General features: G+C 39.5%; 2 protein-coding genes across 2 annotated transcripts in view; both read left to right on the plus strand.

Moving 5' to 3' along the window:
* Nucleotides 1-3,341, plus strand: part of LOC118332975 (transmembrane protein 230-like) — an 8,025-nt gene extending 4,684 nt beyond the window's left edge. Inside the window, exon 4 of the mRNA XM_035668442.1 lies at nucleotides 2,410-3,341. Within this exon, the coding sequence (XP_035524335.1) occupies nucleotides 2,410-2,550 (141 nt within the window). The 3' untranslated portion in view covers nucleotides 2,551-3,341. The remainder of the gene's footprint in view (nucleotides 1-2,409) is intronic.
* A 1,562-nt stretch (nucleotides 3,342-4,903) lies between these two features.
* igsf9a (immunoglobulin superfamily, member 9a) overlaps nucleotides 4,904-25,016 on the plus strand; it is a 51,796-nt gene continuing 31,683 nt past the window's right edge. Inside the window, exons 1-5 of the mRNA XM_035668621.1 lie at nucleotides 4,904-5,143; nucleotides 13,214-13,308; nucleotides 13,471-13,671; nucleotides 20,416-20,562; nucleotides 23,954-24,130. Coding sequence (XP_035524514.1) covers nucleotides 13,248-13,308; nucleotides 13,471-13,671; nucleotides 20,416-20,562; nucleotides 23,954-24,130 — 586 coding nt within the window. The 5' untranslated portion in view covers nucleotides 4,904-5,143; nucleotides 13,214-13,247. The remainder of the gene's footprint in view (nucleotides 5,144-13,213; nucleotides 13,309-13,470; nucleotides 13,672-20,415; nucleotides 20,563-23,953; nucleotides 24,131-25,016) is intronic.

Here is a 25,016-nt window from a genome sequence, read left to right on the forward strand (position 1 = left end):
ACACAGAGGTGCCAGAATTCATGGCGAGAAATCGCCATGAATGTTGGAAAAGAGGAGGCCATATGCCGGAAAATTTGGAAGAACCTCCGCGACTGATTTGGAAAATCGTCACATTGTCACGCTACAGGTCGGGAACGGCAAGTGTACATGACGCTTAAAGATAACAAGTTGTGGTTGTACTGGGAGTTATGTGCCAGCCTGGCCAGCTGCACTAACTAGGCAGATTTTGTTATCTTTGGACAAATTTAGACTAGCTGTTTCCAGTCTTTGTGCTATGCTAACTCAACTGGCTGCTGCCATTAGCTTGACATTTGCCGTACAAGCAATTAACCTTTAAAAATATTCAACCAGGCAAGCAAACTCCATCCACTAGTGAAGATCAGGTGATGTGGATGAAAGCAGAGAAGTAGGTGGAGCTTGTGCAAAGATTACTTTTATTTTTTTGAACAGAATAAGCTCACTGTCTTTTTGTCATTTTGGAGAACTAACCCCTCGACTCTTCAGATTAAACTACAACCATTTAATAACTGAATTGTTATTAGCTTTGCTATTACTGTGTAGTGGATATAATCATGTCTTTATGCAATTTTTTTTAATTCAATGTTAAAGAAGGAAATGTTTCAGCCGTAAAAGAAAATACATGAAATATCATCAAATCTGCTACCTTTTGATTAAAATCAGGAACTATCTGATCAAAGAATTAGTAAACAAGACAGTTAATCTTACCAGACATGCCAGTTTTTGACACTCAGCGCTGAGGTATGAAAACATTTCAATCCCTACCAAAAAAGTATTGCGGTGTGATACCCGGCCATACTTTTCACACACATCTACAGAGCCAACACAGCCTCCAAAATTTTAACTCAAGCAGTAATTAAAACACTGACGCTGCTGTTAATCTTGTCTTTAAATAGCTGTAATTGAGCAGTTGTCCTGACATTTTATTGCCTTGCTGCCAGTTTTGTGATGTGTTCTTGCTTCTCCTGGCCACAATGGTTTTGTGTGTGTTTGAATACAACTAAAGATTTTTATATTTCATACCTTGGAGTGCCAATTTCGGTGGATCCCCTGCTGTGATTTCTGCTTCCTTAATTCATGACTCAATGTGGGAGATAACAGAGTCTGTGCATATTACATTTGTAATTTATCAGTAGGAGGTTAATGTTAATGTTTTTTCCAGTCTGCAGATTGTGTTTGCAGAAAATTTGATCTGACATGAAGGCAACATCAGAGTATGTGAGCCATCTACTTGCCAATTAGCCCACGCAATTAGAATAGCATATCTAATACCACAAATTACACAAGGTTCAAGCAATGAATAATGGCAAAATGGGATGTAGGCAGGTTCTTTTGCAAGACAAGAAGTTTTTGGGTTGAAAGATGGTGCTATAATTGTTTTCTCTGTGTGTGTGTGTGTGTTGGACAACAGTGTTTTTGGTGAACTGAAACTACGTCAAAGCCAACATGATCCATTACAGTAGCAAATAAAAGAAAAATGAATCTCATGCTGAAACATGCTAATAAAGCTAATAACAATTCATTGAGTTACACAGTTATTAAATCTGAAGACTCAAGTGGCCAGTTCTCCAAAATGACAAAAAGACACTTGAGTTTATTCTCTGTTTAAAAAAAAAATACAAATAAATCTTAGCACAAGTTCCACTTACTGTTCTGGTTTTATCTGCATCACCTGGTCTTCATTAGTGGATGGAGTCTGCTCAGTCGACATGGTGATGGAGCTATTGGCTGATGAAGAACATGAGACAGTATGTGGACCATATGTCTATATTTTTGATTATTTGGGTGAACTGGCCCTTTAAAAACCACCTCACATACAGTATATCTAAATAGATGCTGTACATGTCTCAGGAAAACATAATGTTTTAAATGCTTACAACCACGATAAGATGGTACCTACTGCCATGGCCCATGCTGCAGTGCATCTTTCAAACAAACGGTGAGAGGGCCACAGTGACTCAGTGCACAAGATTGCCATCTGGTGGTGAAATGAGACACTCCACTGGTCCTTGATAGGAACTGCCTGTGCCTCCTGGTGGTTAGCTGCTACAGTATGTATATGAAATGATTTACATGAAACCAGATCTCAGACAGATGAAGTCATCACATTGTCTGTGTGCCTCCTGCACACGCTTTTCATTCAGAGGGTGTTTATATCATGCTGGCAGGCGGTAAGTATGTTAAAGTCTGTTGAGCACATTAATCACTCTGTGATGCTTCTTCCAGCCCCCATTACCAACTACAGTATTCTAGTATATTATGTTTGTGGCTAAAGAGTGGATCTGATACACACCAAAAGTAGATCAATGGTTCCCAAGTTCTTTGTAGACCTGTTGACAAATAAGTGTCTACTTCCAACCCCTCATCACAGGTTCTTGTTGTTGTTTTCAGCATCCAGACCGCACCATTCCTGTCATTATCATAGGACTACTTGTTTTCCTTCCCGGATTTTACCATTTGAGAATCGCCTACTACGCCGCCAAGGGTTACCGGGGTTACTCCTATGACGACATCCCAGATTTTGGCGACTGAGCCAAATGACGGCTGCTGATTGGCGGAGAACACCCTTCCTTTTGCCACACTGTGTATCCTGAGACTGTTGCCTGCTGTTTACTTTGAGTTTCTGAATGTATGTAGCCAATAAGGCAAAACCTTTATCACTGTTCTGCCACGGAGACTCGTGTTCGTTCACAGGTGCACCATGCAGGATTTTTGCTGATTTTTGAAAACAGTGGTGTTGTTTATTTGCTGCTCTGTGTCGTATTATCCTCCACACAAAAGCTCGACGAACCTTAGAGGCTTTACAGATTCTACAACAGTGAACCAAACATGAGTAGAGGATGTCAGAGCAGCTGCTTGCCTGCGACCCTACAGCAACATGTTGCTGATGTACAATACTCACCACTCAGTCGTGACATGATAACAAAACTGGGGTGAGTGGTGAAACATTTTTGGACACTACACAGGTGCCTTTAACTTACTACTGCTTGAAATTCCATGATCTAGATGACTGAAAATCGTTAGGGTTAGGGTTAGGGTTGTTCTTTGCACAGTTGCACAGCTGTTTTATAGTGTTCTTAAACAAATATTTAACCTATATGATATGAAAAGCTCGGGGGGGCCTATACTTCTCCTGAAGGATTATATTTGCAGTACTATCCAAAGATTGATTACTTTGCCGAGGAACAGTCTATTTTTGAATGGAATGTATTACTTTCTTTATGAAGTATTGCTGTGCGTATTCATTTTGTTTTTAATAACAAAGCTGTATTTTATACGTACATTTGCTTGAATTTAAGAAATAAAAGAAATAAAAGTAGAAATCTGAAGTTTTGTGATTCTTGATCGCCATGCTTATTGTGATGGCAGACTATAGAAATAAATGGTGTATTAAACCATTACCATAACAAAATAGACCTTATGTATCATATTTACACATTACATAAAAAAAACAGGAAAGTGCAGTATTAGAAACACACACACACACACACACACACACACACAAGTAAAGTTAATAATGAGATGTAAAAGTACAGATAAATAAATAGCTTACTGTAACTTCCTTCCTTGTAATTCTTTCTTCTTAATTTAAAGATCCCCTCCATGTATTAAGACATTTATAATATTATTATATTATTTTTTCATCATCATTTCCACATTAAAACCCTAAAAGGCATCTACTCAGTACTACATCATTCTCAGTGTATGTGCACTGCTTCAAGTTTCTTAATCACACTATAAATTGCATCCTGGACCAGGACTGACTTCAAAACTACTTGTAATGTCACAAATTATGCTGGTAGGCTCCGGCAATCAAATCAGCAGATCAGTGTGAAAACATCTTAAAAGCGTCAACAGGTCTAAAAGTAACAGGAGGTTTTAGCATCTTTTTAGCAAATAGATGAACTGCAGCCACATGGCATCAGTGCTAATAGCATGAGAACACTGTGCACCTTCAAGTGGCTCACCAAAACTATCTTTAAAAAAAACCCACAATAACATCTTAGAAATAATTTAGTTATCAGATTTGAACATTGAGATTGACATTCTTGGCCATATAAAAAAAGAGAAGTTACCTTTGGCCTTCCCGCGGCCTTCAGAAGACTCAAATGATATTATTTCTTGTTGATCATGCCACTTGTGCAATGTCCTGTGAATGTCAGATGAAAAAAAAAAAGTATTTCATGTCTAAATTGGAAATAGAGCCACACAACAATACAAATAAAGGATTTCAATCATAGTTCATGGTTAAGTGTGGCTACAGAGAGACGGGCTGAAATTCTATTTCATCAGTGTTAGATAGTTTTCATTGATGTTTATAGAATGTAACTCTAGACACTTTGCTTTATAATATAATGTATTATGCAGATAATACCATGAATATTTATGCCTGTAATGTCCTTGGGATGGAAAAGGCACCCATTGTGCATAATGGCCCTGCAAACAAAGCACACAAATAAGCTGTACATCTCTTCTACAGTGGCTTTAACAGCTTCTTCTTTGTGTGATGGTGTTCAATTTGACTCACAAGTCCAACAAGTGCCACTTTTCCCCTCCTAGTTTGGCCACCAACATCAGGTAAAGGACACCCTCTTGTGGTTACCAATACACTGGGTGCCGCCAGGGGATTAAGGGCTGAAAGAGAAAGAAAAAAAAATCCCCCTTTTCATCCTCTGCCGGCACAAACAAACTCTTTAATTAAAATCTGCATTGGTTTAAACATTAAAGGGCTTATAGGACTGTGGTATCAATTTATATTTAATGTGGTTTGAGTCTTTTGAACACAACGTGAGAGCAGCGAGCCAGAGGTGGGAGGAGGAGGGAGGAGGGAGGAGGAGGGGGAGGTTGAACCCAGTGAGGGAGCAGCAAAGTCCGTCGATGCTTCACTGTCACCTGTACGTGAAACGAACACCTGTTGCCCGGCGGGTTTTAAAAAGAGAAAAACGCTCCTGTTTCAGGCGGTTTGCAGCGCCACAAAGGAAACAAGGCCTGCTTTTAGTTTGCCAGACAGTGACCCGGTACTCCACACGGAGCAAACCGAGCCACAGGTTGGACTAAAGCGCACATACGGAGGATGTGTTATTAAACGGAAGTGTCCCAGCGGCCGCAAGTAACCGAGCCACAGGTAGGATGAGTAAAAAAATAAAAAAATAAAAAAAAAACAGCAGTTAATGATTCTGAAAGTGTTTCTGACTTCCAGCAGCTTTGAAAGAATGAGAAATGAATGTTTTGAGCCGGTGCTGGGGAGTGCGAAATTTCCTCTGAAACTGTGTCATGCATTTAAACGCCGGTAATGAAGTTTCTGTGGGGGCTTTTTTCATCATAATGGGAAATGTGAGACTGAACAGAAAGTTTTGTGGAGCTTGAACTCACCAGCAGTTGCTTCTCATGAGCTGTCCAAGCTCCCCTAAAAAAAAAATGTAAATCTAAATAGTTAGGGCTGTGTTAATCATTTACACGACACGTCTGCGTGTTGTTGTTCCTTTCCCTCTGGGATTTATTGGTCTAATTGGATTATAATGATGTGGCAACCTTTGGAACAGAGTTTTGAACCCTTTAAAATTGTGATAAAACAGGATAAAGATAGTGGATGTTTGGCAAACTGAAAACTGCCTCAAAAGGCTGCCAGAAATAATGCTGGGTCCATCCCATCATTTAGAGTAGAAACTAGTCTCCTGTAATTCCATTAAAATTACAGTAGTACTGTTTGAAACAGTTTTTCATTCAGATGAATGTTTTTTTTAATAGTTTGTGGTTTGAAAGAGGAGCAGAGTCTGAGCTCATAAGTCTTTAATGCTTTTTCCTACTCAGTACATCTAACAGGGAGATGGATATTATTTCTTACATGGATACATCTATAACTTACAACCTCACAATGGTGCAATATGTAGAGCCCGAGACAGAATACGAAATTGTATCTTTTTGTGCTGTTGATTTTCTATTGAGACCAGAGTCTATCATTATTTCATATATTATGGGAGAAATATTCTCAAAACCTGCCCAGACTGGGCTCATTTTATCATTTCACATTCCATTTCTAGTTTGATTGAGTCTGTTAAGGTGCCAGATGGGCGCAATTTCTCATAATATAAGTTAGCATCAGTGGGAGGTGAGTGAAAATTAATTTTACCTACTTTTTGGGAAGGACAAGGACTTGACTTGGCACCACCTGAATTATATGGATGCAGTAAACACTTCAAATCTGATGCTTAAAACAGGCTCACGTAGATGCAAATTAGTATCAGCAAAAGACTATTAGTCCATACCATTGCTTTTGCATGCTTTATCCCAGGGCATGACTCACGAGTCGAAAGCCTGCTGTAATGTTGATTTAGAATATCAGAGGAGATTCATTCGGAAATTATTCACTGTCACCACTCGACAATAATGTAACTTTGACAAACATTAAAGGAGACATTGTGATCACTGTGATGAATTATCCATGTCCAGAAAGTCCCTGGAACACTTTTAAGACATGAATTGAAACCAACAACTGAAAACAGAATAAAAACCTGCCAGCATAGGTTCAAGAACTTCTTTAAAGCACTGATAGGAATGACACAGTAAGCAAAAAACTAATTTTTAAGTATTCTTTATGAAGAGCTGAACTCACAAAAACTCCATCTGCTTCATTGTATGGGTGTGGTTCGAGCAGATCAGCTGTCATCAGGTTGGATTCAAATGTTGCAACATGCTGATTGGTTTGCTAGTACATCAGCCTTTTCCAGTTCAGCCCTATGCACTTCAAACCAGCAAGACGAACATAGAAATAAAATTAAAAAAGCAGAAGTCTCTCGTGAAGTGAGTGTGTTCATGCACTGTAAGACCTCATCACTTATAGTAAGAAGCTGAGAAAAATAGGTTTTCAGGGCCTTTAAAGGTCCACTTTGTAACATGTATGAGGATCTGTTGGCAGAAATGGAATGTAATATTCATGGGTAACATACATTAGTGTATGATCACCTGAAAATAAGAATTGTTGTATATTCATTACTATAGAATGAGCCGTTTTTATCTACGGGGGAGCGGGTCCTCCTCTACGAAGTCCGCCATGTTGAACCACCATGTATCTACAGTGGCCTTTTTTTATCACTTGGATGTTTGAGTTAGAATGGTTAGATTTTCTCCATGACCAAAAATAAGTTAACTCATGTTAAAGGTCTTCATTTTCCCTGACAATTAGATATCCTTTTCAATCAATGTGCATAGCAGCCAATCACATTGTAGGAGATTTAGGGAAAGGTGCGTTTGGCAGTAAAGAAAGCAGATGATACATCAGAGTATCAGATTGAGATGTAAAGACTCTGCTGTTGTCAACAGAAAACAGACGTGTGCATGCAAAACATTCGGTCAGAAATGACAAATAACATAAGAAATAGTTTAATGGAAAGGAATAAATAGAGTATTAAAAAAATGTATTATACGCTCTGCAAAAATTTAAGTGGCATTCAGTTTTCACGAGAGGTTTATAATGACTATATGTTTAGGACATGAAACACAAAATTTGCTCTTTACTTGGGACTTTATAGCCAAGACTTGGTATATATTTTTGATTTGTATAACTTTGCCCCACCGGATTAAATCAACAAAAAGATTTTGGCTTTCATCTGGATTTGCCTGCTTTCTGATTTATAGAAGATACCTAATGTTTGTATTCTGAGCGTAGCGATGCAGTACCCATGCAGTGGAAACCTTTTTACTTTTCCAATTTTTTTCTCCCCTTTTTAATTGGTCTTATTTTATCTTAAGTGCACATCAAACGGAGCCATGCAGCGTGTTCTATTGTGATGGGAAGGTTAGAATCTGAAAATGGCAGCTCATGTACAAGCTACGAACAAATAAAATGTACACTTACAGGGTACAGACAAAATAATGTAAGCACCTCATGGAGAAGAGCTTAAGGTCTGAAGTAACTAAATCACAATAACAATTACTGCTGCAGAGGTGGGTTGCAGCAGGTTGAATGCCAATGAGCAGCATTTTGCAGCTGCGAGAGGCGACTGGCAATCAGCACTCTGACGTGAGTTGTCAGAGCACGTCAGCTAAGAGAGCTCCAAAGAGCTGGATTAAAAAGCTACAGAAACATGAAGAACACAAGAAGAATAGTCTCAAAAATCTCAGTGGAATAAGATTGGAACTGTGTGTGTGATATGATTGCAATATGGTGGACATGGTGGTGAGGTTTATTGGAGTACAGGACTGTCAGTTCAAGTCAAGTCACAAAGTTTTTATGAGTAAATTAAAAGTTTTTGTGTTTTTTAAGTCTTTGAGATTGCTGGATTTTCCTTGAAAGCTGTGTTGGTTAACCTGGTTGATTCCTTTTGATGCAGAGCCCTAATGATTAGATATTCAAGCTGTGAGAATATGCAAGGCCTGTTTGGGGATTTTTAACAGGTCACACCTTCTCACTTTGAAATTTATATGTTTGATTTCAAGTCTGCAGGGAGCTAAGTGCAAAGTAAATCGAGTCTCAAATCCTAATGTTTGTGACTTAAAGCCCAAATACACTGTGCCATTGTAGTCCCATAGTTTTTCCCACCTACTCCCAACTCTGTAGGAAGTTAAAGGGGAACTCACATTACGCATTAAAGTATGTTTACAGCATATGTGAAAAAAGTTGCATTAAGTTTTGTGCAGCTCCAGAGAGAGCTGAGCAAAATCTGATTAATTGCCTCAAGTGATGATTTAGTTACTTCAGACCTTAAGCTCTTCTCCATGAGGTGATTACATTATTTTGTCTGTACCCTGTAAGTGTACATTTTATTTGTTCGTAGCTTGTACATGGCTTACAGAAGCCCATTTTCAGATTCTAACCTTGACAATATTCTTTCGAGTTAAAAGTACAGTTTTTATGTTAAGTTTTCACATTATTTTGTCTATCCCCTTTAGGTCACAGCACATTAAGAATGTGTGTGTTTTACCCTCTTTACTCTTACTTTCTGGTCAGAGGTTAATGTCCAATTTAGCTTGTTGGCAGATACAAAGAGCCTTGAAACTATCCTAACCCACTGAACAAATATTCTGTGTTTCACATTTCCTCAAAAATACAGTACCTGTAGCTGTATGAATCAATAACTGGGACATTATTAAGGACATGTTTTGAGAACACAAACAAACATGTACCACAGCAACACTCGTATGAAAGAAATGGAACTTGATCGGAAAACAAATGTGTAGGAGCCCCTTTATCTTTTGGTTTCAAGTGTGGTGGGGTAAGGGGAGGCAGAACTGCTGATAAATCTGTTACTGTGGCTCGCTCGCGATTAATCAGCTGGTCCCCATTTTTCTCCACGTGTAGATTAAAACGGCAACAACACAGAATTTCAACAGCATGCCTGTCACTGACATTTCTATTTCTGCCAGCTGATAAATCTGCGTGAGACAGCCCGCTTTCTTTTGTGAGCTACTGGCTCATTTATTATAGCTTTAAACATTTTCCAGAGTGCTGTGCTGTCACTCTTCTTATGTTTATGCATGTCCTCAATGTCAGAGGAAGGAAAAGTACGACTGAGGGAAATGTCTGGAGACCATCTGTGTTGCCATGGCTGTGCATTTCACCTGTGCAGGCCGCTTTGTTTGGCAGCTTTGCGAGTTCAGATTTAATGATAGAAAATGTCCTGTAGCTTTAACAAGATTTTTTTCTTTCTCATCTTTCTTCTTGCTGAGTTTGCCACACTTCCCCTGCTCTCCTTCCTTCCATAACAGATTTTTTATTTATTTTTTATCACTGTTGTTCCACTTTATTGCCTTGCCATTTTGCCAGACACACAAATAAGTCTTACCTTGTTAGAGCAATAAAGCTCTAAAGAACATTTTTATTCATCTGTCTGAATTTGGACAGCAAATGCAGAACAGAAGTGTCTGGTTATATTTCTTTAATCAGTGACATGATGAACATCATTACAGAATATTCAGTTCTTATCATCTCAATTCTTATGAGTTAACAAGAGGCAGTTGATGAGGAATGAGGAGAAGATCTTGAGCATCTGTTCATTATGTGGCAAGAAGGGAAGAGTCACCGCTGCTTAGTCATGGCAACAAGCAGTCAATTTGTGCATGTGTGCCAGTGTGTGCACTGTGCTTTCATACTTGCCCACTGTGGGAAGGTGACAAGCGACAGACTCATAATTATGAAGTAGTTTTACCTTGGCAGACCTGACCCAGTCTCAGCAAACACCCGCCGCCTAATTAATTAATAATAATAATACATGTAATAAGTTCAGTATAAACTCTGTTATGCTGCTTTGCACAAAACCACATGGGTGAAGGGCAGGGGGTTGAAGTCTGATGACGTACTGATAGACATTGATCAACAGACGCGTCGCAGATTGTGGATTTCTTTTGACTTTCACTTTGATTTTGTGGAAAGTCTGTGTATGCTGTGCTGTTTGCTGAGGCATGGGAGTGTGTTGGAACAAGTGCCGCAGCTGTTGACAGCCTGCGTAATTGTTTTTCGCCGGCTCTGACTTTGCCCCTGCCATGAAATGAAAAGCCCATAAAAACCTTATGGATATGGCCTGTCCTGCTGCTAAGACGGTAAGACAGTGTTCACTGTTCATACTCGGGAAGTATAAAGATCACCGATGATGACAAGGACATCATTCATTTGACCATACACTAATCAACCGTGTCATTTGTAATGGACGGTAGTCAAGTATATAGATATAGTATATATTCTTGTGCTTTATCGTCCTGCAAGTCTTCATGATCCTGGTGGAGCCCTTCTGCCATGGTCTGCTAGACTGCGATTGGCTAATATCACTGATATTATTATTAGTTGTTGTTGAGTATTGTTGTTTGCTGCGTTTGCTGTTCGCGCTGCTCCGCTGTCTGTCGCTTGCTGTGTCGTCGTCGTCACCGTCTTTTTCATGAATCGTCATCGATATTACCTGTTAATGTAGATTTGTTGCTGCTGTTGTTGCTGTAATCTGTCTGATCCTGTCTCTCTCTCTCTCTCTCTTCTCTCTCTCTCTCTCTCTCTCTCTCTCCTCTCTCTCTCTCTCTCCTCTCTCTCTCTCTCCTCTCCTCTCCAACTGGTCAGGCAGAGATGACACCGCACTAGACCGAAGGGTCTGTCCAGTTTCTGCCCTTAAAAGCAGGTTTTTTCCTTCCCCTGTCGCAGTGCTCTGCTCATGGTGGTTACTGCCTTGGGTCCTGTAAATGTTAAAGAGTTCGTCTTAGACCTGCTCTATTTGGAAAAGTGTCCTGAGATAACTTCTGTCTAATAATTGGCGCTACACAAATAAAATTGAATTGAATTGAATTGAATAGAAGATTTTAAACACATACATGTGCCAGAAATTGCTCAAAAATTACAGTAACATAAGAACAAAGCAGAGTTACAAATAAAAAAGTAGTAAATACTAAAACTGGTGCCTAACAGAAAAACTGTAAAAGTAAGATACATTTAGTAAAATAAGTCAATTAAAATAAACTAAAATAATATATTATATTATATTATATAATAATCATGCAGCATTCAAACCCACACTATACAGTACTGTATAAAGCACTTTAGTACTTTGGCTGTATTTGATGGACAGTAAAGTTGTTTTGTGCTGTACTCTCTGTGCTAATGCATTGCAGTTTGTGGCAGGTAGCATTCAAGAAATTAATGTACGTTACCATTGCCAAAAGAAATGATACAAGCCACATTCTGTCAGTCAAAGTTTAACTTTCAATTTCAATAACAGAATGTTTCACAAACAGTGAGTTATTTTTTACCACAAGGATTTGTGGCTTTTTTTCCCCCAGTTTGTGTTTCATGAGCTGTCACTGGAGCTGGCGCACCTCTGCCAACACTTTTTCACGTCTCTCCTGCTGAGCAGCTTCGTCGTTTGTGTTTTGCCTTGAATTAAGGAACAAAAGTGTCCATCAGCACCACCTTCAAGAATTAAAAGTAGTTGTGACGAACAAATGAACTAGCTATATTTAGCATTCAGCTAAGTTATTGTAACAGTAGCGCTAATGAATATAGTCATAAAGTCAGCACACTGATACAGTCTGTCACACATATACATTTACTGACTGATGCTTTGAGAGTAATTGGATTTAGCATCATCCAATAATTGTAATTTGTTGCTGCAATGGTCGCTGTTTGGCACAAGTTAATCTCACTTTGAGTGAAGCATCTGAAGAATTGTTTCACCATTGTCTCACTGTGAACCACATACTCAAAACACAGTTGTAGTGTTGTATGCACATGGACCAAATAGCTTGTTTGTGGCTCTTATCTGGCACACTCCTTAGTGTTTGCCTTTGTGAGTGTGGAGACATGTTAACAACACAAGCCTTTGTATGTGGCATTGCCACCAAAACTCAGCTGTTGCTCTTCATGGGTGTACTGTAATTAACTTAGCCTAATGAGATGTTGTTTTAGATGTGTGCTAAAGCAAGCAATGGCTGGACTGGTGTGTGGATGTAGAGCTGATACCCATTTCCTGTCTAATCTGACCTTAACTAGCAGCAGCTGTTGCGCACTGTAAGTGGCCTGCGTGATATCAGGGCAAATATGTAGAAGAGAAGACCTCTCATCAGCATGTGTGGCATTGACTAATTTAGGGAGCGATTTCACACAGTCGATGGTAGCTTCTACCGTAGGAGGTGATTGACAGTCAAAATGATAGATGACTTTTAGTGTGTGTATCTTAAATCTGACCCATCATGTGGATTTCCTCACTCATTTAATAAAATGGAATTAGGGGTTGTTTTGACCGTATTGAATCGGTTGCTGGATCTTGACATTAAGTTGCACTCCTTGATGCCTTGCTGTAGTGTACGCTCCCATCAGCTCAGCTTATCTCTGTCCTTGAGTGCTGAGTCTTCTGGCTGCTCCAGCCAAACGTCTTCATTGATGTGCTCTAAATAAAACACTTAGATGTCGCTCTGCACGTGACTCTCAAAAGATTTATGTGACATTTATGACATTTACTTTCAGAAAAGGATATAGGGCCAGGGAGATTTCTGGCAGCAGAGGCAGCTCTGCCCATTTGTGTAATGATATGGGATGAATTCCAGTTATTGGAAAGCTGTATAAAAATCTGAACGCTCCTCTCCCCCTGTCTGTAAAATTATGATGGAAGCGACAGCTCTGCTGTAGCCTTTTTAGTTTGGAAATCTGTCACAGATGGCTGTCTTCTTTCATGGAGCCAAGGAAGTAATGTGATTGTGACAATTGTGTCTCTTTTGCCAACAGATTGAACATGCTGCAGGTTGTATGAGTGACAGATATGGGGTCAGCGAGATCATATTTTCAGGCTTTCACTGTGGTGGCCGGTGTTTGCCTATTTTGTAAGTATCCCCACTGTTTTGAAAGATTTTTGCATATCACTGTCCTTTCAGCTCATTTTTTCCCATGATATATGCATGCCAATGTACATATTAATCATTCATTATATTTTATCACATATGATCAAATTAATTTGTTCATTTTGCTTCTGACAAACCCAACAGTGACCACTGAAGGTATGAGGCCGGAGGTACGTGGAAAAGTTGGAGGTGTGGTGGAGCTGGAGTGTAGTTTTCCTCTATCGGACCCAGCTGCTGTGTCCTCAGCGTCCCTGCATGTGGTGGAATGGGTTCGACAGGGACTCGACATCCCTGTTCTGATCAAATTTGGATCCTATGCGCCTCGTGTCCATCCACAATATGAGGGTGAGCATCTATGGGAAGTGTCACAAGATGCAATTAAACTGTAATGTTACACACATCCCTACTGTTCATTGTTACTGCTATGATTGTCTGCCATTGAAGCAGCTTGTGGTGATATTATTATAAATGCCTACTCTACACGTTCAAACTATTGTACTTTTTGTAGTTTTATGTATAGTTCACGCAATAACTGTTTTACTGAGCTTGCATGTCGGAAGACTGAAAAAGAAGGGGGCTTTAACTTGCAAGTAAAATCTCATTGAAAAATATTATTACAATATTATCAGCATATTTTTTCTCATCATAGATATATCCATGAGTAAGACATTTGTAGTTTTGAGTAAAATGTCTCAACAACTATTGGATGGATTGCAATGAAATCTTATGCATACATTAATGTCCCCCACAGGATGATCTGGTAACCTCCTGACTTTTATTTGGTGCCGCCATCAGGGCCAAAATTTCATTTCGTACAGTGGTTTGGTTTATGACCAAATCATTTAAAACTGACCTTCCCATCAGCCATACCTTTCTATTTAGTGCTAATTAGCAAATGTTAACATGGCAGAATAAAGTTATAGATAGTGAACATGGTAAACATTATACCTGCTTGCATGTTAACAAATTCAGTGTCATGTTTTCATGCTGAACACCATATATGCAATTTATCGTAAACCAAATCTGAAAATAAAGGTTTTTTGTTTTGTTTAGTTTCTTTACCAGAATCAGTCCTCCTAAAAATAATAATTCAAATAATGAGAATGAGGATGGTTACAACATGCTCCAGTCCCAGTTTCTTCCACTGAGAGAATGTAACCACTATCTGGGTCTCTGAATGCATTCAGCACCACACCTCAATGGCCTTTCAAACCAGCAGTGGGAGCTACTTTTAAAGGAGCTGAAACTCCCACATTGCATCATCATCTATTGTTCACCTCCTGCCCACTCTGAGAACAAAGAGAGTCTGTGGGGAAAAAAGATCCTCAACTGACCAAGAATACCTGTATGTACAGTAGCTCCTTTAAAGTCACAAACAATGGGACTAGTGTGGACAAAAGGGAAGCATGACTGGGTGGCTCAGATCTTCCTTTTGTGAGAGTCGTTTTCTTTTCCATACAGCCGCCTGAAGAGAAATTCAACCTATCGACCTTTCCAAAGACTGTTTTGAATTTCTGTTGGAGCCCCATGTGGAGCTTTGAGTAAAATTTTAGAAAGAAACTGCCTGATGATGCCACTTCAAAAAGTGAAATGAATTCTTACTGTTTAACATTCAGGTGGGAGTAGACAGCTAACTACCACTTGTCATTGGTTTTCATACCGGTAGATATCAACATTTCAGATAACAAAGAAACTATTAGAGATTTAATTAAACCCTACTTACCCGCTGTTGCATCAGTCATTGCAAGCTCACCCTGTGCAGCTAATCAGAGTTCAAACCCACAGAACTAAACTTTAAATTGCATTGGAGATCACAAAGTTTTCAGAGATACCAAATATGTTTTTGAGCAATGGATCTATGTCAGGCTTCGGCTAAACAGAAAATACTTGTTAGTAGGATCAATTCATTGTTGGTTTTTGGGGTTTGCTGACAACAAGAAAGGTATAGAGTATTGCCAGCCTCATCCTTTAAACCACTTTATGGGTACAATCTAGAACAACCTTTGGTATTCATTTGTTGTACTGCCACACAGATGGAACAGTAATAATTGCATTTAGGTGTGTGTTTGTCAAAGGATCAGAACCTGCATTCAGCTGAGCCAAGTCCTTTCTCATTTGAGTTGAATGCCACTCCCTCACCCCTTTCCCGAGCAGGAAATACGATACAGACATTTACATAGCAATAAAGTCAGGGTGAACCTTGGCTGATGAATTATCGTAAGTGGGAGCGGGTGCAGACTTTATTTCCAGCCCGAGCTCATAAAAAACAGTAGCCTTTTGTCGCTGACTCTGAAGACGATCCTTCAACGTACAGCGATGTCACACTTCATTACACTGGATGTTGGTTTCAGCAGAAGTAGGGCAATATACAGGTGGTAAAAAACCTAAAGTTTGCCTACCCTTTGGCCCATGATTTACACCTCCTGTTAACTACACTCAACCATAAAGCATCCTGCACAGAAAAAGCACCTTCTTTTAAAAGGACAGGTATGCTAATCACATGCCTCTCCGGTGACAAACAGAAAGCTGCTGTTCTTTACAGATACAAAAGGTTTGTGAAAAGATGCTTTGTCCAATCTGATGCTGTGCTCAGGCTTTCTCACAGGTACGGGCTGGTGCGGGAGTAACAGGTGCAGCATGGGAAAGTAACGCTTTAGATATAGACTGACTGGTGTGGATTTCACCTCCTTGGGCTGTGAATGTTCTCTGGTGTCTCAACAGTTTGGCTTCAGGACCCAGAGTCCGACTGTTGTTTGGCTGTTGTGATTCCTACGGTTAACCCAAGTGATTCATTCTGCCGAGGCATATTACTCCCTCATCGCCACCTTGAAAGGATAAAAATTGAACTCTTCAGATTGCAGGTCACTTCCTCCATCATCTTTGTGTTTCACTGTGCGTGTAGCTTCATGGAGTGTGAGATACATTAGATTTCCTTTAGATTGCTCCCTTGAGAGTGTTAAAAGCTAAAAGGGTTTAAATGTATTTGTTGTAATTGAGCAGTGAAGATCAAAGGATTAGTGTCTGCTCTGAGAAGAGGACAGAAAGTCCCTCAGCACCCATACAGCTGCTAACTCAATAAAAATACAGCTGTATAAATACACTTTCGCAAGCTCTTCCCATGTAAATCCCATCACAATCAGCAGTAGCAGACTGTGTGCAGGCGGAACACATTACACACAGCTAACATGGCTAATATGCTTCCTTTGCCACATGGGCAAACATGAGAGCTTGCCCTGGGATTACCCATGTTCGTAACAGCAGCGTGTAGTTCTGCTCCTGATGGCAAGAAAGCTCTCCAATTCAAATTTCATACGATCTCACAGTAGGGCTTAATAGAGCAACAAGCAGCGAGGAGTGAAACCTTATCTGCTTCTTTCTGTAGACGAAACCTGAACGCCTTTGTGCAGCTTGCCAAAAGCTGACGACATCTCTTAAGAGACGATGTGGGCCTCCTGCCCGTGAATATCACATTCTCAGGGATATAAACGTCCGTGTCGCGCGAAATGGTATTGAATTTAAATAATTTTTCATACAGAGCCCTGTTTGACCGAACAAGACACTTTTCCAATGATTCCCCCAAATACTTTTTTTTTTTTTTATCATTTAAAATCTTCATTTCCAAAATGTTACATATTCATTTTGGAAGAAAGAAAATCAATATCTCTGGGGCATCCTTCACTCTGAATAAAACACACACAATTCGTGGCCTTTAAAGTGTTCCTTTAGTCAGTTAAGGGCCTGCTTCTTTGTGCGCTCTATAAAGTACCTCAAATAATAACTTCAAATAATTTTGCAAAAATAGTTGACTGAAATAATTTATCTTTTTCTTGTCTGGCAAAGCACGTTCCACCCCACAGTTCTCAGTGCTTCACATAAAACGCACAATAAAAGAACCAAAATACTGCATTAAAAGCAACTAAACACCAGTAAAGCAACTGTAATGTAAAAATCGAAGGAGTATACAAACAAAGTGAAGGATCGGTCATAACATCTTTGCTGAAATTATTAAAAAGCCAGTCAATTAAAAATGAGTTCTAAGATGTGTTTTTCAATGATTTCACAAAGGATCTCACTTCAAAGTGCTTCTTGATCCATCTCAAATGACTTTGCACAAAGGATTTTAATTAGTATTTCATTTGAATTCAGATCATTTTTAATTTCTCCTTTTTGAATGCAATTGTCTTAAGAAAGATAATGACCACCGCTTTAAAAAACCTATTCTACTCTAAAACCAGCAGAGTCTGCAGACTTTCAACCTGTTCATTTGTGAAGACTTGTGTTTCGTGACGGCCCTGAATGGTTTCATGTTTCTCTGTCACCTGAGAGCGTACTGAGGGACACACCGTTTGGGGGACTTCAGTTGGAAACAGTTTGGCAAATAAATGCATCGGCCAATTGTGTGTGTGTGCGGCATATCGATGTGAGTGTGTCTGTGTGTGTGTGTGTGTGCGTGTGGGTGAAATTAACTGATATTGTGAAGCTCGGGTCGGTCAAAAAGCAGCTCTTTGGCTGATTTAATGGTTTGAGTGAGCAGAGGGGGGATGAGCAGGGCAGAGAAGAGGAGTAGGAGAAGGAGGAGTGAGTGATGTTGGTGGGGGTGGGGGCTCCTACCTGTTGTCAGTATCATTTTCAGTCCCCCATTTTCAGCTGTCGCACTCCTATTTAATTACCTGCATCATGATCTATTTAGTCTCTGTTTCAGCAGAGCTTTTAGTTATCTTTTCTCATTTACACTGTATTAAAGGAAAATTCTAGCAGCACGCCTGTGGAAATGCCTAATGACTGCATGTTTGAGAAAATCAAGCGCACGGAAGTTTATTTTCTGTTTATGTGGATCTCAGCAATATCAATAGTCTGGCTGGGGTCCCCTAGAGGAGTTGTATTAAAGTCCCCCTCCAGTCAAAAATCATCAGTTTTTTTTGGATGATGTATGTGCAGAGTTTGACACTAGATGGGTGTTTCTACATTCATCTGCTGAAAGTGGAAAGTTTGTATGCTCACATACACTCAGAATGTTCAGGAAAACTTTAGAAATGTATCTTATATTAACTATATAACTATACAACTATATATATATATGTCGTAATACATATTTGGAGGGGATCTTTAAATACAAATACAATATATGGCCGAAAGTCTGTGGACACTGAAGTTTTACACCCATATGTGGTTGTCGGACACCTCATTCCAAAACCATGGGCATTAATCTTCTGCTGTAACAGCCTCCACTATTCTGGTTTCAGGCTTTACACCAAATTCTGGAACCTGGCAGCAGGGATTTGCTCCCATTCAGCCACAGGAGCATTAGTGAGGTCGAAAACTGATAAATCCAGTTCATCCCAAAGGTGTTGGATGGGGTTGAGCTCAGAGCTCTGTGCAGGCCAGTCAAGTTCTACCACACCAAATAGGGAAAACCACTTCTTTATGGATCTATGGATTGCTATGGATCTCTTTGAGCACAGGGGCTTTGTCATGTTGAAGCACAGCAGGGTCTCTGCATACCGCAGCATTAAGTTACCTCCTAATTGGAGCTAAGGGTAAAAGTAAGCATTTGGAAACAAGATATTGGTAAAATAGATGAGCTAAATAAATACATTAAATTATAAAATTTTAGTTTTTATTTCATCATCAGTCCCAAAACTTGCGTTTGCACGCATTTGCTGGCACCTTTAGCCTTTGCCATTATTTTGCACCAAATAAAATAAAATAAATAATAATAATAATAATAATCATTTTACGGGTCAGATTATATCATATTTGACATCATGTCATGGGCTGGAGGGAAGGGGTTTGAGGAAATGACCCCGGGCTGGCAGTTTCAGATCCCTGATCTAAACTTACTGAAGATTTCTTGAACCGTTAAAAATCATTTTTATTTGGACCACCTTATACATAACTGTTTTCTTTAGTTTTCTTTGGTGGCAAGGGGTGATTTTTGGTTGAAATAAGAAAAGGGAAATGTTGTTTTATATACATAAACAACTCAAAGTTAAATTTACCTACTATACCCTTGATTTGTTTGAACACCGAGGACAAAGTCTCCTTGTCTGTTTTCTTTCTTTCTCTGTGCTCCCTCTCATCCGCACTCACACTCAATTTACCTCGCATTCAAATCTCTTGCAATCATGCATTTTTCAAATGGCAGCAGCAGTGGCGATAGGTCATGCTCTCACTTCACCTCCACCCTTCCCCTTCCCTTTTATCTGACGACTCCCAGTCACGGTCCCACAACATCCCTGCCTCAGCACAACCTTTCCTCTGAGGTGCTATAGTGACCTATATCACACTGAGCCAGTAAACATGAGAGAGGGGGAAAAAAACTGCCAGGGGTCAAAGGGTAGGATTTTGAAATGCACTAATCCCCCGAGTGTATGCTGATGTGTATTTTGCTCTACTTTAACCCTCCCTCCCCTCTCTTCCCCCTGTGGATTTAGTCCCCTTTGGCAGCTTGGAAAAGTAAATAAGGCGTGTTATCGCTGCCAACATACCTAACTCCAACTTCCTGGTTCTTTTTGACTGTCAGGGCTGTCCCTCCCTGCCACAGTCACTAGAAATCAGAGCCTCTGTTAATAATTACCATCACAACACAGTCATCCCAGTGGCACAGAGGCTTCCACGCTGCACTGTCTTTGCTGTTGACATGTTTTTATTTCTGAAATGTTGGGCAGAAGACTGTGTGTCCTTGTATAATGCTTCCATTGACAGTTCCTTGCTGTAAGGCCACTGGACAATTGTCCGTCAGATAAAGTGTGAAAACTAGATTGACACAGAAAGATGTGGGCCGCACACTGGAAAAGATAAAGGGTTGATGTTGCAAGCTACACTCTAGCTCGAGGGAGCCGTCACCTGGCAACCAGGAGATCACACTTTTGCAGGTTTGCGTGTGCACGCGTTGGCTGCTGTTAGTGTGTGTCTGCGTGCGTTCGGCAGTTTCAGGCTACGTTTGAGGACAATGTTCCTTTTCAGCACTGCAAAGCTACACACTCCAAACAGTTACACACAGCTCAGACCTGAGAAATGACAAGTGAAATCAACATCACGTACATTTGTTCTGTCTCATGACCCTTAAACTGGGCTCTGTTTCTGCAGGGCGGGTGTCTCTGGTCCGAATCACCGCCCTGAGGCTGGAGGACGTGCAGCTACACGACCAGGGTTCATATGAGTGTCGCATCCTCTTACTGGATGAACCCACAGATGAGCTGCAAAACGGCACCTGGACTGTGCTTTCTGTAACCGGTGAGGTTTATTGTGTGTGTGTGTGTGTGTTGAAAGTATATCATGTATGTCTTCATAAGTCAAAACCAGTGATGTAAAATGTAAATAAATAACGTTTGGCCCCGATATCTACAGTGGTCTTCGACCGGTGTGACAATCAAAACACAGGGAGTCCGAATAGACTTTAGACTTTATAACTTTTACTCTTCAGTGTGAATTCCACAACATGCAGCAGAGAAAAGACATCAAGTAGGCATATATACTGTATAGGGCTTGGTATTGTACCTCAGTTTATTTTGCAACCAACTGAGACTGTGTCTCCAACAGTCAGATTCAGATTCAAAATCTTGTTTATTTATTATTTGATTATATATTTCTGACTGAAATTATAATTTGTGGATTTTGTTTAGAAAAAGTTCTTGCTGTTTGTGCTTAGACAACATTTAATATATGTATGAGATGTTTGGATCTTTCATAGAAAACAAATGCTTATTTTTCATTAAGTCGCAATTAAATATACTTTTTGTAGGGTCATAAATTGAATTCTTCTCTCTTGTTGTATAAGCAAATGCAAACAATAATGATAGTGCAGATATTGTGCATAATTTCTGGAATACATATTTTTGGAAAAAGTGTCTTAGCTTCAGGCCTTTGGGTGGGCGTTTCCCATGGCAGCGTTTGACTGACATTTGAGGGCTGGAGTTGCTAGGAGACGCACTGTCAACTCCCATGATGCACTACTGACTGAAGTGCATCATAGCGCTGCAGCCTACGAAGTGATTTAAGACATCTGTTGCTTTAAAACGCATAACATTTGGGAGGCCCCATTGTGCTCTTAAGTTTGTATTTCTCCAGTGGAACCAGTTAGCCTAGCTTGCTAGCATTAGCACAGATTCCCACAGTTCTTTTCAGACATGTTATTTCAACACCTGCTGAGTCATCGGCAGCTCTCACACAGTGTTGTGTTTGGAGGGGGAGGGGTTTAGCTAGCGAGGGGGGGTTAGCTAGCTTTAGCTGTCTTTCTCTGTTTCATGGGTCACCTCACTGGTTCCCCCATGTTCAGGGGCCCAATGTGCAAGAAAACTTTTTTTTTTGATCAGTTAACTGTATTTTATAAAAATGTATTATTTTTAGGTTTGGAACTGTTTTACCATAAATGCATCACCACTTTCTGCGCATTGGTTCCCCACCTCATGCAGCTGGTGTTATTTTTTCACTGTCACTGTCAGCAACAGGTAGTCATTGACTAATAACGTAAAACACAGCAGCTGGTCTACCTGTAACTATTTTTAGTGCCCACCCTCACAAATATGGAAAACATCAATGTAAGGTGATGCTGTCACTGCAAGAAAGGAAATACAACTTTATTCTTTGATCTCTTCTTATCAAAATTTTCAGTTTATGTCCGTATTAAAACTGCAGTAAGCAGGCATCCACTGTCAGCCAGAGATGACCTTTAAAGTCTTCATTATCCAGATGCAACATGCAATTTATCCTTAGTCCTATTCTTTTTTTTATTACTGGTTGGTAGACGTGAATATTTTGCCTGTAGGTCATTTTTTACTCTCTCTGCAGGAGCCACCCTCTGTTCTTTAAAAGCACATTTTGTAGATTTCAGTTTTCCTATTCAATGAAAAGATTTCAGCAACTTTCCATATCTTGGCCAAGTAATGCAAATCTATGGGTTCTCACTACATTTGGATGTTCTGTCAGCCTCATTGAGCAGTTTAGTCTAATTGAACGTGCACTATGAAATCTTCCATTCCATTTTCCGCACATCTTGTCTTTTATTTAATTTGTTCTGTAAAGCACTGCTTAAAGGTCCAGTGTGTAACATTTAGGAGGATCAATTGGTAGAGATGGAATTAAATATTCATAGATATGTTTTCATTAGTGTATAATCACCCGAGAACGGACAAACCAGAATCTGTCTCTAGATAGGGCTGTTTGTGTTCTCTCCGTGTTTCGTAGCCACCATTGTTTCTCCCTTGTGCTTGGAAAGGGAGGGTGAAGCGAGCGAGTTACAATCTGCAACTACACCACTATATGCAACTAAATCCAACACACAGGTGCTACATGTATAACACTTTGAAAAACTTTTGAAAAAGTAGTAAAAATAACTTTTGTTAAAACAAGTCTTTTTCAGAAACTTTTTAGACAGATCAGGTAATTTGGATAACTTCTGACTTCATGCAGGTTTTGTAAAGAATCATCTCTGACTGGGGTTATCATCATACTTATTGATAGGTTTAAATAATACATCTAAATATGAAATATGCATCATTATTTTTGTGCTTTGAAGTTTATGTGTATTTGAGAAAAACTTTGCTGTGACTCTACGCATAAACGTACAGAACAAAGCATCGGCGCGCAGTGCAGATCAAAGCCAAGCGAGACAGTTTCACCGATTTGGTCTGTGTGAGCGTCAGGTTAGAGATGAGAATTATAATAGATTATGACTGTGTGCTTGAGGCCTTAGATGTAACTTCACTGACATGCCCTGCAGATATGCTCTTCACATCCTGTTGTTTCTACTCAACATGTGAGATTGTCAGTGGCCTTCACAGGCTGGAAATGCACTGCTAGCAGGACATACTCCTGTTTTTGTGTGACTAAATATATTTACATGTTTACATACATTTTTTAGGGACCAGGAGTAAGTATTTGGCAGGTATTTTGTAATCATAGATTGGATTTTCACCAGGTCTCTCCTGTGTACAGATGCTGAATCAAATATCTCAACCTGTGACTCAGATAAGAAAAGAAAAATGACTGTTATACTTATAAAAAGAAAAATACTAATGCCTTTTTCAAACTCAAAAATTCTCTGGTTATTTATTATACAGTGGTGCAATAGAGGTATGAGCAAATTGTATTGAACTGCTGGAGCTGCAAGTGGTTTTGTTTATGTTTGGATGCTCTCTGTGTGTTCTCTGAGATCTGAGACTTAAAGTGGCAGCAAAATGTTCATGTTAGCAGATCTAAAAGGCAGCATAACTGACATTTTTACTTTGGTATGTGAAATAATAATGTAACTTGATGACAGTAAACTGCACACAGGCTGCTGCGGTTTAACAAACAAGGCCAAGTTGCTGTCATGCTGTATATAAATTGATAAAAAAAAGGGATGAAGGAGACAAAAGATTTATTGTCTGTTAGTCCGGCCTTTCTCTTTGCAGTTTCTCGTGTACCGCTGCAGCTTGGACGATAGTGTAGATTGCTTTAAATTTTTCTTTTGCTCTAGACAGTAAAGTGTCCATATGTCACATTAGCGGTCCATTCAACCTTATTTGATCTGATTTAGGTGTATTTTTACAGAAAATGTGGTGGTGTATCTTAAACACTAGGTGGTTTCCTCATATATATAGATATTGATTTAGTTTAATGTTCACCTTAATGTTTGGTTCTGTAGCTCCACCCACCTTCACTGAAGCCCCGCCTCCTGTGGTGGAAGCTCTGGTTGGAGGTCACCTCTCTCTTGCCTGTGTTGCTAATGGCAACCCTACTCCAACCATGACCTGGCTAAAAGATGGCATTGTGATTCAAAGAATAAATAAGGTATGTTTATACAACTCTATATACACTACATGTTCTCTCTAGGCACCATATCCATCCAGCTACTGCATCTTCTGTTTATACTCTATCTTTCTAGCTGTTATCTACTGAATCAGAATCAGAATCAGAATCAGAAATGCTTTATTAATCCCAGGGGGAAATTACTCTCGTTATATATATATATATACTCCAGATGTAATAGACGTACAGTATATTAAGAATATAAAAGTTTAAAAATAAAATGTACAGTTTAAAGTCACACTTGCAAAAAAAATGGCAAGTGTAAAGTGCCATGTGTAACAGTATGCCATGTGTAAGGTGTCCATGTGTAAGTGTCCATATGTACGTGACCTTGTGCAGTTTCTATTTATAGTATCAAAATTCGTTAAAACTATGTTCAGTAAAATTGCCTGTGACAGATTATCATATAATACATTATTAGATTGTGTTATATCAGTGCATAAGCAGCATTTTACTTTTGCAGCAGGTCGAGGTGGAGCTAAGTTTAACTATTATATATGCACACAAGTGCAGTGATTCTCAACTTAGGGGTCGGACCCCCTCCGAAGGGTCACTTACTGAGTCTTGAGGTGTTTAATCTCAAGTTCAGGCAGACACATCTGTATTAATTTTTGGACTTTTCTCTCATCTTTTCTCTTTCTTGTGAAATATTTAATCATTTATTTAAATGAAACCGTCCGAAAAGTTTTGAGCGGAAATCACCAGAAGTGCTACAGTAACAACCCGTAGAAATCTAAAATGTGACAAGAAGCCCTACCTACACACTGCTTTCTATAAGGGTTCAAAAGCCATAAACACAGAAAAACACTGGTTTTAATTAACTAAAATCTTAATCTGCAAAGGAACTACTGTCTAGTTGTCAAATTAAATATATATATCTTTCTGTCTATCTGTCTGTC

The sequence above is a fragment of the Morone saxatilis genome, unplaced genomic scaffold, assembly GCF_004916995.1.
Source record: "Morone saxatilis isolate NCDOM2014 unplaced genomic scaffold, NCSU_SB_2.0 Contig21, whole genome shotgun sequence".
NCBI lineage: Eukaryota > Metazoa > Chordata > Actinopteri > Moronidae > Morone > Morone saxatilis.